This window comes from Odocoileus virginianus, chromosome 6, assembly GCF_023699985.2.
Source record: "Odocoileus virginianus isolate 20LAN1187 ecotype Illinois chromosome 6, Ovbor_1.2, whole genome shotgun sequence".
In the NCBI taxonomy this organism is placed as follows: domain Eukaryota; kingdom Metazoa; phylum Chordata; class Mammalia; order Artiodactyla; family Cervidae; genus Odocoileus; species Odocoileus virginianus.
Window position 1 is genome coordinate 73675047 of NC_069679.1, and position 13574 is coordinate 73688620.

General features: G+C 54.4%; 1 protein-coding gene across 6 annotated transcripts in view; it reads left to right on the plus strand.

Moving 5' to 3' along the window:
* Window positions 1-11895, plus strand: part of JDP2 (Jun dimerization protein 2) — a 43169-nt gene extending 31274 nt beyond the window's left edge. For all 6 annotated transcript variants that reach the window (XM_020898400.2, XM_070469651.1, XM_070469646.1 and 3 more), the window contains 2 exons: window positions 3058-3162; window positions 10748-11895. In XM_020898400.2, coding sequence (XP_020754059.2) covers window positions 3058-3162; window positions 10748-10933 — 291 coding nt within the window. In that variant the 3' untranslated portion in view covers window positions 10934-11895. The remainder of the gene's footprint in view (window positions 1-3057; window positions 3163-10747) is intronic.
* Window positions 11896-13574: the final 1679 nt, after the last annotated feature.

Genomic DNA, 13574 nt, shown 5'->3' on the forward strand with positions numbered 1-13574 from the left:
ATTCTCCCCCAAACTCCCCTCCCATCCAGGTGGCACATATCATTGAGCAGGGTATTATGTGCTACACAATAGGTTCTTATTGCTTATCCATTTTACAAATATCAGGGTACACATGTCCATTCCAAAGTCTCTAACTTTCCTTTACCCACCGGGTACCATAAGTTCATTTTCTAAGTCTGTGAGTCTTTCTGTTTTGTAAGTAAGTTCATTTGTATCGTTCATTTTTAGGTTCCACATATAAGGGATGGCATATGATATTTCTCCTTCTCTGTCTGACTTACCTCACTTAGTATGACACTCTCTATGTCCATCCATGTGGCTGCAAATGGCATTATTCCATTCTTTTTAATGGCTGAGTAATATTCCATTGTATATATGTACCACATCTTCTTTATCCATTCTCCTGTCGATGGACATTTAGGTTGCTTCCATGTCTTGGCTTCCTGGAGGAGGGCATGGCAACCCACTCCAGCATTCTTGCCTAGAGAATCCCATGGACAGAGCCTGGTGGGCTACCATCTATAGGGTTGCAAAGAGTTGGATGTGACCCAAGCAACTGAGCACCGCACAGCATGTCTTGGCTATCATAGACGGTGGAAAAAGCAGTTAATTCAATCGGGAGTCAAGGGAGCCTTCCTGGAGGAGGTGGCATTTTCTCTTGAGCTTTGGAAGAGTTAACCAATAGGAAGGAGGCCCTGGCAGACTTGGAGAAGGTGAGACATTTGAAGTCTAGGGTGAGGTAGGAGGGGACCGATCTGGCTGCAGAGGGCAGGAGGAGTAGCCCCCCATCTGGGTGTCATCCTGGCCCAACTGACCTCTTAAACTTCCAGCACTGAGCCTCTGCATCTGCTGCTAGCATGGCTTCCGTTGGCTCCCAACTTTATATAGGATGAGGCCCTGCACAGGGGTGGGGGAGGGAACTGGCTCTTGGGGAACAGAGGCTGTATTTCCCAGGCTCTGCCAGAACCCCAGGGTTGCTCTGGGGGAGGGGCTGGAGGCCCTGCATGCCTGGCAGGGCCCAGGTTGCACACATCACCTTGGCAGTTTGTGGGCAAACCCTCTTGGCCGAGGGGAGGTTGCACTGCCAGCCACTTCCTCCAGTTCCTTCCCTCTGCCTGTCGTCACGGTTACCTCGGCCTTGTTGGGGGTGAGGTAGAGGTTGGGCGGAATCAACTTTGTCCGGGTTTCTATTTCCCCAGATGCGGGTCAGCCAGAGGAGCTGTCACTTCTGGTTCGGTTTCAAAGGAGGCCAAGGGGCTGGGAGGTGCTTGGGTGCGGCCGTGTTGACAGGGCACCTCTCCAGCCAGCCTCCCAGGCCGGGAGGGTGTGGGTCAGGGAGAAGCTCCAAGGTGGTGGACCAGGAGACGGGGCGGCCCCTGCCAGGGCCTGTGCCGGGGGCCGTGGGTGCCAGTCTTCGGTCCTGAGCTCCCGGAGCATGCCGGGAATGCAGGCAGAAAGGCTGTTTATTTTCCTGGCCTGCAGCCCTTTCGGGCTGAGACCTTGTTCCAGGCCTCAGGCTGCCAGAAGCACCCCCACTGGCTCCAGAAGTGAGAGGGTTGGCAGGCCCAGGGCCGCCCGACGACTTCTCCAGTGGCCTCGGACTCTGGACCGTATCCAACCCAGCCGATCCTATGTGTCCTCCAGAATCCCCTAGCAGGCAGTGGACCACGAGAGGCTTCACGTCCAAGTGATCCTGATGGGCTGGGGCTGTGGTCAAGATCAGGGAGGGTGACGTCTGAGAAATCGGAGCGGGAAGCCTGACTCTAGCATCTCCTCGCTGGAGGGCCTTGGGCAAACTGAGTGGGTGAACCTTAGTCTCACCGTCTGTGAAATGAGGCAGTCATAGAACTTCCTCATCAGACTGTGAGTGTGAGGATTATAGGACCTGTGTTGAAAGCATTGAACAAAGAGGGCAACAGATGGCAGCTCTTGTTATTGTTAATAATATTAAACAGTAATAACCGCAGCTCTGAAAGTCCATATTGGCGGGCAGTGAGCCTCTTCTTTCCCATTCGGCGGGCCCTGTTTCACACATGGTAAGATTCCTAGTGTGTGTGTGTGTGTGTGTGTGTGTGTGTGAAAGTCACTTAGTCGTGTCTGACTCTTTGCGACCCCATGGACTGTACCCAGGCTCCTCTGTTTGTGGAGTTCTCCAGGCTAGAATACTGGAGTGGGTATCTGTTCCCTTCTCCAGGGAATCTTCCCGACCCAGGGATCAAACCCAGGTCTCCTGCATTGCAGGCAGATGCTTTACCAACTGAGCCACTGGGGAAGTAAATCTAGAGACTCGGAAGCCTTCTCTGCCTGTGTCCTGAGAAGGGCACTTTGGGGAGCCCCTGGGATCTTGGGGTGCAAGTGGGTATCCTAGAGAAAGAAAGTGCAGAGGCTGTGTGCATGTGTGCTCAGTTGCTCAGTGGTGTCCGACTCTTTGCCACCCCAGGGACTGCAGCCCACCAGGCTCCTCGGTCCATGGGATTCTCCAGGCAGGAATACTGGAGTGGGTTGCCATTTCCTTCCTCAGTGCATAGGCAGAGGGAAGGACGAACCTGGTGAGGGGGTGGAAAGACTGCTCCATCATCAGAAGAGAGCTGAGGGTTCGGAAGGACCCGAGGGGGAGGACAGGGAGTGAAAATGGGTGGAGCAGAAGGTAAAATCAACACTCATGCTCAAGGTGTTTTGAAAGGAAATGCCTGGGAGCCGCTGGCCTGGAAAACAGTGCCCAGAGGCTTCGCGCCAGGCCCGGGAACAGACCGCCTGTTGGGTGTCACCTCTGAGTGAGGCGATCGCCAGGCCCCAGGCCTTGTGAACTCTGGCAGAACCCTCGCGGCCCTGCCCTCCTGGGGCACTGGCTCCTCCCCAGGATGCCCACCTGCTCTGCAGGCGTCCTGGGGGCCAGCTGGGAACGGCTGCATCCCACCTGCCGAGAGGCCAGCGGGCTGGCAGGGCGGCTCACGCGTGGCGGGATGTGGGTTGGTCGTCCGTCTGTCCGAGTCTCAGGAGGGCAGCCGGCCGCCAGGCTTGCCTTGGTGTTTCATCCATGGCTTTTTGCCCCCACAGCTAGACGAGGAAGAGGAGCGGAGGAAACGGCGTCGGGAGAAGAACAAAGTCGCGGCGGCCCGATGCCGGAACAAGAAGAAGGAGCGGACGGAGTTTCTGCAGCGGGTGAGGGGGCAGCGGCCAGGGTGGGCCCTGGCCTTGTCCTTTAGAGGCTTGTGTGCTGCTGGAGCAGGAGACAGCATCCCGGGCCTGCGGAATCAATGCGTGCTCACTGGCATCAGCCCAGGCGGTCACGACCCCTCTGTTCCTACCCCCACTCCTATCCAGTGCCCCCTCCCTGAACTGAGATGACCCAGGGGGCAGCCTGATCGCAGGAAGGCCAGAGTCGACGGGAGGAGCCAGGTTCCCCGCCTCCAACTGAGGTTTAGGTCCTCGGCACTGAGGGGCCCAGGTGGCGCAGGACAGGTACTCCCCATGATGGTGCGCTGAGGGCTCCCAAACCTGCCTGGCGCGGGTGCAGATAAAGTCGGTGGTAGCTCCCTGCACGGGGGCAGCGCCTGCAGCCATGGGGGCAGGGAAACAGTCCTCCCTCGAGTGCAGAAGGCTCTTCCGGCCCCGCCTCCCATCAGCCTGGACTCAGTCCCACCGAAGGTGACACCCCCCCACCCCCAGCTCTTGACTGCTGCCTCCAGGAGGACCACAGAGGTCAGCTCTGCACGCCGAGGCCAGTGGACGGCTGCCTTGCCTCATGGCCCTCAGAGCACGCCCCTGCCCTTTCATTTGGAATATGTCAAACAGGCGTTTGTTCCTTCTTCTGTCCTTTAGGATTTCCCTCCTGGTTTTGCTTTTCAGAAATGGTTGATGACTTTGAAGGGACGTGACCAAAACCCTAACTGGTCCCAGGTGGTGGTCTCCAGCCTCCCCACTCCCAATCTGTTGTTGGTTTCCAAATAACAATAGTGACACTACAGAATAGTAATGTCCTGGGTCAGGCTACCTTCCACAGTGAGCGAAAGTTAGCAGTGGCTGCTAACATTTGTGAAGTGCGGCCCTGTGCAAAGCGCAGTGTGCGTTTTATTGGCATCATAGCTCTATGAGGGAGGGGCCTGCGCTATTCTCGGTCTGCTGACGGGGACACTAAGGAAGGCACGGGGGTGAAGTAACTTGTCCAGTCACTCGGCAGCGACCTGGGAGAACCGAGATCCGGCCTGAGGCTAACTTCAGAGCATCCGTCCTCAGCACTCTGCTCTGCTGGCTCTCATTCATCCATTCCTTTGTTCATTCATTCTTTTGCTTGTTTGCTGCTTTGTGGACAGGCAGTGTTAAGCATATCCTGAGTGCCTGGCCCTGTGCTCGGTGGGCTGGGGACACACCACTGAGGAAGGACGAGTCATGGTCCCTCCTATGGGAGCTGGAGAGACGAGGCCAGGTTGGCCTGGGTCTCCTCTGGAGATTGATGGGTCTCTTCTCATTCTGGCAACAAGCAGAGAACAAATCGGAGGTCACGGGTGTCAGCACCTTGGGGCTGTGTGTGCACCTCTGGCTGTGAGCGTCTCAGCAGGGGAACGGTCAGTATAGGCGGGACTTAGACTCTGGAGCTGGAAGCCCCTTGGAAGGGATGGTGGACCAACGCCAAGAGGGAAGCTTTCAAGAAATTTCTAAGACATGGGTCTCACATAAGCCTTTAAGATGGATGGAGTGTCACACACCTCATTTCCAGCCCTGAGAGCCTGCGGAGCTGGGCGGGGCACAGAGGGAACACTCATATTCCGCCCCCCGCCTTCCAGGGCCTGTCAGCCAGCCAGCAGGCAAGCTGTGCCAAGTGTCTACACACCAGTGACACACTAGTGCCACCAACAGTCAGTGACAGATGAGCTGGCAAGCAGCTCTGCGCATTCCAGTGACACGGGCTGAGCACCTACTGTGTGCCAGGCATTTCCTGGGTCCCATTTGGTCTCATTCCACTGAGCTAGACCCTGCCGATCCCCCTTTTAGACACGTACTTGTAACACAGAGAGGTAAAGTTCCTTGCCCGAGGTTACCACTGCCAGCGTGCGGTGGAGTCAGGGTTCATCCATCCATTTGCTGATCTATCCATCTGTCCTCAATGCCGAGTGAGCGCCCGCCGCACAGTGGGCCCGCAGGCAGGGGCGGCAGGCGGAAAACAGGGATGGGATGTGTGCTGAGCATGAGGTTGGGCAAGCCCGGGGGCGCTGTGAGCACAGATGGGGGGTGGGGCGGCTGTCCGAGTCGAAACTGCAGAATGACTCCCGATGGGCCCATAGACCAGTGGCAGGAGCCCACGTGGGGAGGGACAGGGCCAGAGGGGTCACCACGAACAGCCAAAGCACAGGCCAGAGGCCGAGCTGTTGTTTAAGGATGTGGTGATGGGATTGAAAAGAATGCCAGTGTGGCTAGAGTGTGGGGTCCATGGAGAGAAAGGGGCCCAGAGCCTTCATGTGTGGGGTGGTCCCCATGCTGGCTTGTCCAGGGCAATCCCGCTTTAACTAAGCCTGTTGTCCTGTCCTGGTTATTAAGAGCACCTTCTTTCACTCTCATGCCGTGTCCCCCTTAGGATGAAGTGTGTGGTGCCGGAAAGCCATGGGAGGTTTCGGGAGGAGAGGGACATACCCTGTCGCTGTTGTTATAGCAAGAGGTGTGGACTGGGGGACCCCCCCCGCCCCGCCCCGCCTCCGGGGGCTGGAGTGGGAAGATCGGTTACATCACTGTGTTATGCCCAGGGAAGGAGAAGGCAGCTGTGGACCAAGAGACGTGCATGGCCTTGGGGTCTGGGAGGGGAGCCTGGGCAGTTCTATTGGGGCCCACGCCCAGCCGCCCACCATGCTCCCCTCGTCCCCTCTGGCCTTGGAGGCTGAGGCCACGTGTAAGGGTTAGGGCACAAAGGTGAAGGCTGTGTGGACAGTCCATGCCTGATGACTTGAAGGATTCGCTTGTCGTTTATTTTTTAATATGCCAAATATATACAAGGCTCAGAGGTACAAAGGTATATGTATGTGTATGTGCATACACACGCACACACACACATGTGTACACACATATGGGCTTCTCAGGTAGCACTGGTGGTGAAGAACCCACTTGCCAATGCAGGAGACGTAAGAGATGCAGGTTTGGCCCCTGGGTCAGGAAGATCCCCTGGAGGAGGGCACGGCAACCCACTCCGGTATTCTTGCTGGGGAATCCCATGGACAGAGGAGCTTGGCAGGCTGCAGTTCATAGCGTCGCACAGAGTTGGATGTGACTGAAGCGAGTGAGCACACATGCACGCATACACATGTATATGTACAATATAAAAAGTCACCCTCCCATCCTTGACCCCTGGGGACTCATATCCAGGCTAGGCGATTCCTGTGGCATCTCAGACGTCATCTGCCTCGACCAGGCAAGGCCCTGAAGGAGGCAAGAGGCAGGCCTTTGCATGGGTCAGATCCCTGGCCCTGCAGGCCCCAGGGCCACCTGAGCACCTCTGCTATCCACAGGCAGGAGCAGTGGCTGCGGGGGGCCGGCCTCTGCAACCCCACTGGGCCGGACACGGTTCCCTGGGAGTGGGCAGCAGTTAACACCGTCGCACACTCCCCTGGTGCACGTCGATCTTCAAGGCCAGTCTCTCCTTGATGGCCACAGTGACTCTGGGAGGAGGCAAGGCAGCCGCATCCACTGGCTCAGATTCTGAGACTCGGAGAGATTCACACAGTGGCCGAGTCAGGATGGGGACCCAGAGCTTCCTCCACTGCGCAGCCCCCTACTCACCCTCCCCTGGGGGATCTAGTTTACAGCAGCCTAGCTGGCAAGTGGCAGAGTCAAGATTTTAATCCAGACAAGGCTTTGGGGCTTGGAAGTCTGCATCAGGCTATTTTTTTCTTACAGAAAAAAAAAATGTTGGGAAGTGGAGGTGTATTTTAAGTGCATTAGGGTAACTTTGAAAAGTAAGTCAGAGAATCTTCATGCTGAAAGTCCCCTGGGCCAATCATATTATTATCTGGGGGAGGGGGGCGGAAACTGAGGCCCAGAGAAGGGAAATGACTTGGCCAAGGGCTCACTACCTGGACACCCCAGTGTCTCACCCTGTGTTTTCTCTGCCGCCTTCACTGACGCCACGCAGGAGACAGAACCTCCTGCACGTGCATTAATTTCATTCTGAAATGACAAATGGCTTCATTTTCTTTAGGGCGGTAAATATCTACCAGAGGCAAAACGATAAACAAAAATGCAAGCAGAGTTGTTCACTTCCTAATTAAGGTGTGAAGATCCTAGCCCATGTTGATTGAATTAATTAGGAAAACAGATTAGGTAATTGTTGTTCTAAAACCACAAACTAAAACCACTTCTACAATCACGGCTAAAAAAAAAGAATTTTCAGAACTCAGTTTATACTTACCCAGTAAATACGTACGTAACATCGACTAATAAAACAGGAGAAAATCAAACAACAGAGCAGCTAGTTACAGCCTGACAGACTGTCAAAGCTCAGGATATTCCATGATGTACCTGTACATTTTCAAACCAGCAGAATGTCATGCCATTGCTATGATAAATGCACGGGGAAGCAAGTTGCACACCCCGACTTGGTCTTTTTGTGTGATACCGATGTGAGGTGGGTGTGATGTCTTTTCAAGGGCGAGGATGTGTGCGCTGGCCTGCCGGACCCTGCCCCTTGCTTGTCCTATTCTAACTTTCATTTCTGGCACAACCCAGCCCTTCCTCGTCCTGCCCACCACTCTCCAGAACAGCTGCCACCTCCCCGCTTCCTTGGACCCTCCCCCATGCTCACAGGCTGCTGTATACCCACCACCCACTCTGCAGACGCAGGCAGTCTCCCAGACCTGCCAAGTTTTCTTGGAAATGGCCTCCTCCTCTGCTCTCCTCCTTTGCTTCTTCATCCCCCCTTGCTCGTGGCTTAAAGCAAAAATTCTTTAAGCCTCCCTAACCCTTTGGTTTACAAAGTGCTTTTCCCACGTGAAGTCATTTAATCCCCCACAATCATCATTTTTTTACAGAGGAGATAACTGGGGTTCAGGGAAGTTAAGAAACTTGCTCTTGACTCTGATTTCCAAACCCCAGGTCTGGCTCTAAACCCACCTTCCCAGCTTGGTGCCCTAATAGGTCCAAAAGTGACATGTGGTCACTGGGGAGGATTTTTAATCTCTTAAACGCATCCGATGCTCTCCCATGTCTGCTGTCCTGGTTCACTAAGAGCTCGCTTCTTGAAACAGCTTCCCACTCTCCCACTGACTTTTCTCTGCTCAACCAGAGTCAGCCCATTTCTCCAAACCCAAGATCAGACCCGGTCATTCAGCCCACTCTGACAAGGTCTTCTAGACCCTGGAGGGCTGATGGGCACTTGAAAAGCTCTGCCCGACCGTCTGGATCCCTCTCCCCCTTGAGTGGAAGCTGCACACGATCCGTGTTAGGGGCTCATGGGCCTCGGGGCCCCTTAGAGGGTTCACTGCACGAAGCAGGTTCTCAGCACTTGCTCCTGGGTGGGTGGATTGAACCGAGACTCCTGGAGGCGGCAGCTCAGAGGATTTGAAGTTGGAGCTCAAATTGTGTCTGGGGGGAACCAGACGGTCAGAGACATTCCCAAGGTCACCAGCTTGTAGACCCAGTGAGCAGGCAGCTAAGATTAGCCACTACCTGCCCTAGACTCATGGTTCCACGCAGGGTGTCTCCTGCCCTCAGAGGCTCTCTGCTTGGGGTATTAGGAGAGCAGTGGACCAGACCAGCCTCCCTGTCACTCCTCATCCCACTGAATCCCAAACCACCCTAGCTGACTTTCAGTATTTCCACCCCCCTGAGCATTTTTTCCTTCTTTGAGGCTTTTCTCCCTGAGCGTCTGGTCCCAAGGACTGCACGTCTCAGCAGTTCTGAGTCCCCAGGCGCTGTGCTGCCTCCACAGATATGAGTATAAGGAACAGCTCAGTCAGCCTGGCTGGTGTGGGGAAGATAGCAACCCTGAGACCAGAGGCCCCGGAGGGAGCTCTGAGGCCCGGCGGGGAGGGGCCACTCAGCCCATCACAACCACAGCCCGCTCTTTGTCAGATGCCAGTTGCCCGGGCTTGGCAATGGACCAGATGCTTCTTGTGCACTAAAGGATGTCTAGGAGCATCCCTGATCCCTACCCTCTGGATTCCAAGGGCAGCCACCCTCCCCAGTTGTGACAACCCTGACATGTCTCCAGATACTGCCAAATGTCTCCTGGGAGGCAAAATCGCTTCTAGTTGAGAATGACTGGTCTCAACCTTTGCCAGCGTTTGGGTAAATTCCAACCTCCACACTGGTTATACGTATTTATATAGAGTCCAGAAAATACCAATTCAGGCACTCCTGTATTTTACCCTGTTGACTTCCAAGCCTTGAACTGATGTGCCCATCATCTCTCCACATCACGAAAGAGTGAGTAAGTAAGTAAGTAAGTAAGTGAAAGTTGCTCAGTCGTGTCCGACTCTTTGCGACCCCATGGATTGTAGAGTCCATGGAATTCTCCAGGCCAGAATACTGGAGAGGGTAGCCTTTCCCTTCTCTCGGGGATCTTCCCAACCCAGGTATCGAACCCAGGTCTCCTACATTGCAGGCGGATTCTTTACCAGCTGAGCCACGAGGGAAGCCCAAGAATACTGGAGTGGGTAGCCTATCCCTTCTCCAGCGGATCTGCCTGACCCAAGAATCAAACCAGGGTCCCCTGCGTTGCAGGCAGATTCTTTACCAACTGATCTCTCAGGGAAGCCCCACGAATGAGTAAACTCCCCATAAATCAAGTCAACATCCCTTCCTCTCCCTGGAGCCTCCCCGACTGAACTGGAAGTTCTCTGGAAATCTCACTTGAGGTCTGTTTAAAACCACATTTTAGATCCAGAAGGATGACTGTTGATTGCCTCCCAGTGGGCAAAGATTCCAGCTAACAGGGGATAAGGAAGAGACTGCTTAAATAATTATAGACCAATAACCAGGAAGCACATGTTTTAGGAGGAATTACATGTCCACACTGGGCTTGTGGATGCCACAGGCCAATATATCCCCAACATGCATTTATCACACATAAAGCACTTTCTGTGGCACTGCCGTCGTGGGCCACCTCTACCCCTCTGTGGACCCTCCACGCATCTGCTCTGGATCCACTTGGCCTCCTTTCTTCTCCCACCCTTTGTTTCTTGTGCAAAGGCCCTGAGGCAGGAGAGTGTTTGGCATATTTGAGCAACAACAAGGAAGCCACTGGGCTTCCCCGGTGGCTCAGTGGTAAAGAATCCACCTGCCAATGCAGGAGACATGGGTTCAATCCCTGAGTCAGGAAGATCCCCTGGAGAAGGAAATGGCAACCCGCTCCAGTATTCTTGCCTGGAGAATTCTATGGACAGAGAGCCTGGCAGGCTACAGTCCCTGGGGTCGCAGAATCGGATACGGCTGAAGCAACCAAACAACAACGACAGAAAGGAAGCCACTGTGGCTGGAGTGGGTTGAGTAGGGGATGAGAGGTGGAACATGAGCCATGCTGGCCCCAGGATGTACCCTGGATTCATCCCACTCATATCGCAGGCCAGTGTCTGGTATGACGGGCAGGATCTGAACAAAGTCAGTTACTCCAGGGGTCTCTGTAGCAGATTCTGTGCTTCCTCCAGGGGAAGACTGACAGACAAAGGCCAGCCTGGAGTGCCCTGTGCCTACCCAGGTGGAGAGCTTCTCCCTGGAGCTGGTCCCCACCGAGAGCTTAAAGCCTCGTCTCTGTTTTTGCATGCAGGAATCTGAGCGGCTGGAACTCATGAACGCTGAGCTGAAGACCCAGATCGAGGAGCTCAAGCAGGAGCGACAGCAGCTCATCTTGATGCTGAACCGGCATCGTCCCACCTGTATCGTTCGGACCGACAGCGTCAAGACACCCGAGTCAGAAGGCAACCCTCTGCTTGAGCAGCTTGAGAAGAAGTGACCGTGGGCTGGGAGGAGGAGGACACAGGAGGAACAAGGAGGAGGAGATGGCAAGAGGGAGGAGGAGGAGGGCACCAGAGGGCTCTTCCTTGGTGTGCGAAAAACTTTACACCAGAGGCTCAGCACAGCCAGTAATTGGCCGGGCCTTTGTTGTTTTTTTTTTTTTTTTGTGAAACTCAGATCAGCCACACAAGGGGAAGAGCCGGCTGATGAAACCCAGAAGGACCAAGCGCTGAGACCAAAGTAGACTCGAGGGTGGGGCTGTCCCGCTGGGGCCCAGCTCCACAGAGACAGGACAGAGACACCCTGGCCAGAAAGCAGCCTCAGGCACTTCTCTGGGCTCTCCGCCCGGGTACCCACCCCAGGGACCTCCGAGCAGCCAGGAAAAGCCATGAGTTGCAACCAAACGCACGGCTGAGGATCGAACCGAGCGACACTGCCATCTGCCTGCCCCAGCCCTGACCCCTGACCCTGATGCAAGGCCGGAGAGAGAGGGTCGCGATGCGGGGCCCGGCGGGGCCCTGCCGGGGAGCAGCAGCTGGGCGCACCCTGGCCAGCCCTGCTGGAGTTTGCTGTGGGCACGAGGCGCGGGCGCCCTTCCAAAGCACATACTCATTGAATGTTTACAGACTGGCTGTCCTGGCAGGGCTTTCAACTGCACATGTTTTTTATACTTTCTTTTTTTTTTTTTTTAATATTTTTTACAAAAAAAAAAGATTTTATACAAGCAATATATATATGGATTTCTATAATCACTCAATGTGATACAGTATAAATATGCTACAGTTTGTTTGTTACGAACAAATATCCAGCAGTTATGGTCATCGTGTGTAACTTCTAAGTACTGTAGTCTCTGGGTGTTGGGGGGTGGCCGGGGAGGGGGTGGGGTGCGTTTCCATCCTGGTAAACCCTTCATAGTACTCAGCCCTGTATCACGCAGTAAACGTTACTCTTACTTACCCAGCCACCTCCTGTAGTGTCTGCCTGGGGAATGGGGGTGCAGGGCATACTTGGTCACCCGTGGTGTGCAGTGTCGGAGAATGTTTGGAGCATCTACCGTGGGCCCTTGGTTTTCACAACAATCCTTCCCTGGTAAGTCTTTATATGCCCATTTTACAGATAGGAAGTCGAGGCTCAGAGAAGTTATTATATATATACACAGTACTTCATTTATTCACTCCGCAAATGTTTCCTAAGTGCCAGCTGGGAGTGTGCCAGGTACTCTTACCAGGTGCTGAGTAGTCCCTGGGCCCTGCACTTATGGAGCTGATGGTCATGAGCTAGATCTTGTACCTGCTCCATACACTGTTCATTTTCTCAATAGCCTTGACAAGGAGCAGCAATCGTCCCAATTTGCAGATGAGGAATTCGAGGCCCAGGGAGTTTAAAACTTGCCCTCCTGAGGACTTAATGGGGTGACTAGCATATATAGTCTCATTCACTTCTCTCAAAACATGAAATAGGCATCATTACCCTTCATTTTATAAATGACTGAGGCTCAGAGCGGGTATGTGACTCATCCAAGGTCACCCAGCTAGTGAGGAGCAGAGCTGTTGCTTGGACTTTGCTTCCCAAGGCCCGTGACTCTCCCGCTGCGGCCAGCTAATTGTGGGATTGCCCCCATGAGGGAACGTCTCACCTGATTAGAACAGGAGGTCTAGGAGGCCATGATTACAGGGCTAGTTTCTGGGAGGGCTGGATGGAGTTCCAGGCTGTGCCACGATCGTGGAGTGGACCAGTGATGTGAGCAAATGGTGTGGCTGTCTCAGCCACACCCTCACCTTCACAGCTGAACACCCGCCCTGAAGAGCAAGAAGGACTTGATGCTGTAGGCAAGAGCTGCCATTCACGTGGCACATGGTGGCTCATAAGACACTTTTACGCATGTTACTCGTCCGATATTCCAGATCTAGGAGGTAGATGGGAGAGGGGTTTCCGTTCCATTGTATAAGCTGTGCAAGCTGAGGCTTACAAAAATTAATGTTTGAGACTTCCCTGGAGGTCCAGTGGTGAAGACTCTGTGCTTCCAATGCAGGGGAAGTGGGTTAGATCCCTGGCCAGGGAACTGAGGTCCCGTGTCCTGCATGGTGCAGCCAAAAAAAAACCCCAAAAATAATGTTTACACAGCTGCAAACAGGTAGAACCAGGAGCTGAAGCCTCCTCTTCTGTCTACTGGTGCATTCTCCCTCCTCCATCACTAGGGCTAGATAACTAGTTGCTGCTGGTCAGGCTTCATGTCAAGGACAACAGTGAGCTTGGGTTGCTTCTCACGTCTTGAATGAGGACTTCCAGGATGGACAGGAGCCAAGAACAGGTCATTAAAATGCCTTTGGTCCTTACTTCCTCATCTCAGGTGGCTCTACCCAACACACTTATTGTGCCACCCCTGCCCACCCGGCAGGCCACTCCAGGCTTCCCCTGGGAAGCAGGCAGGGCCTGTCTGCTCCCCGGCAGTTGTGGTGGCACACAGTAAGCCCCCAGGCTGTGGTCCTTTGACAGTTGCCAAGCCTTGAGAGAAACAAAGACGTGGATTTGCAGGCCCCTCACATGACTGGGTGGCCGTTCCGGCAGGACCACCGCCCACCCCTGGCTGTGGTTCCTCTGGTTCTGTCCTGGGAGCTGCCAGCCTGTACCTACCAGCC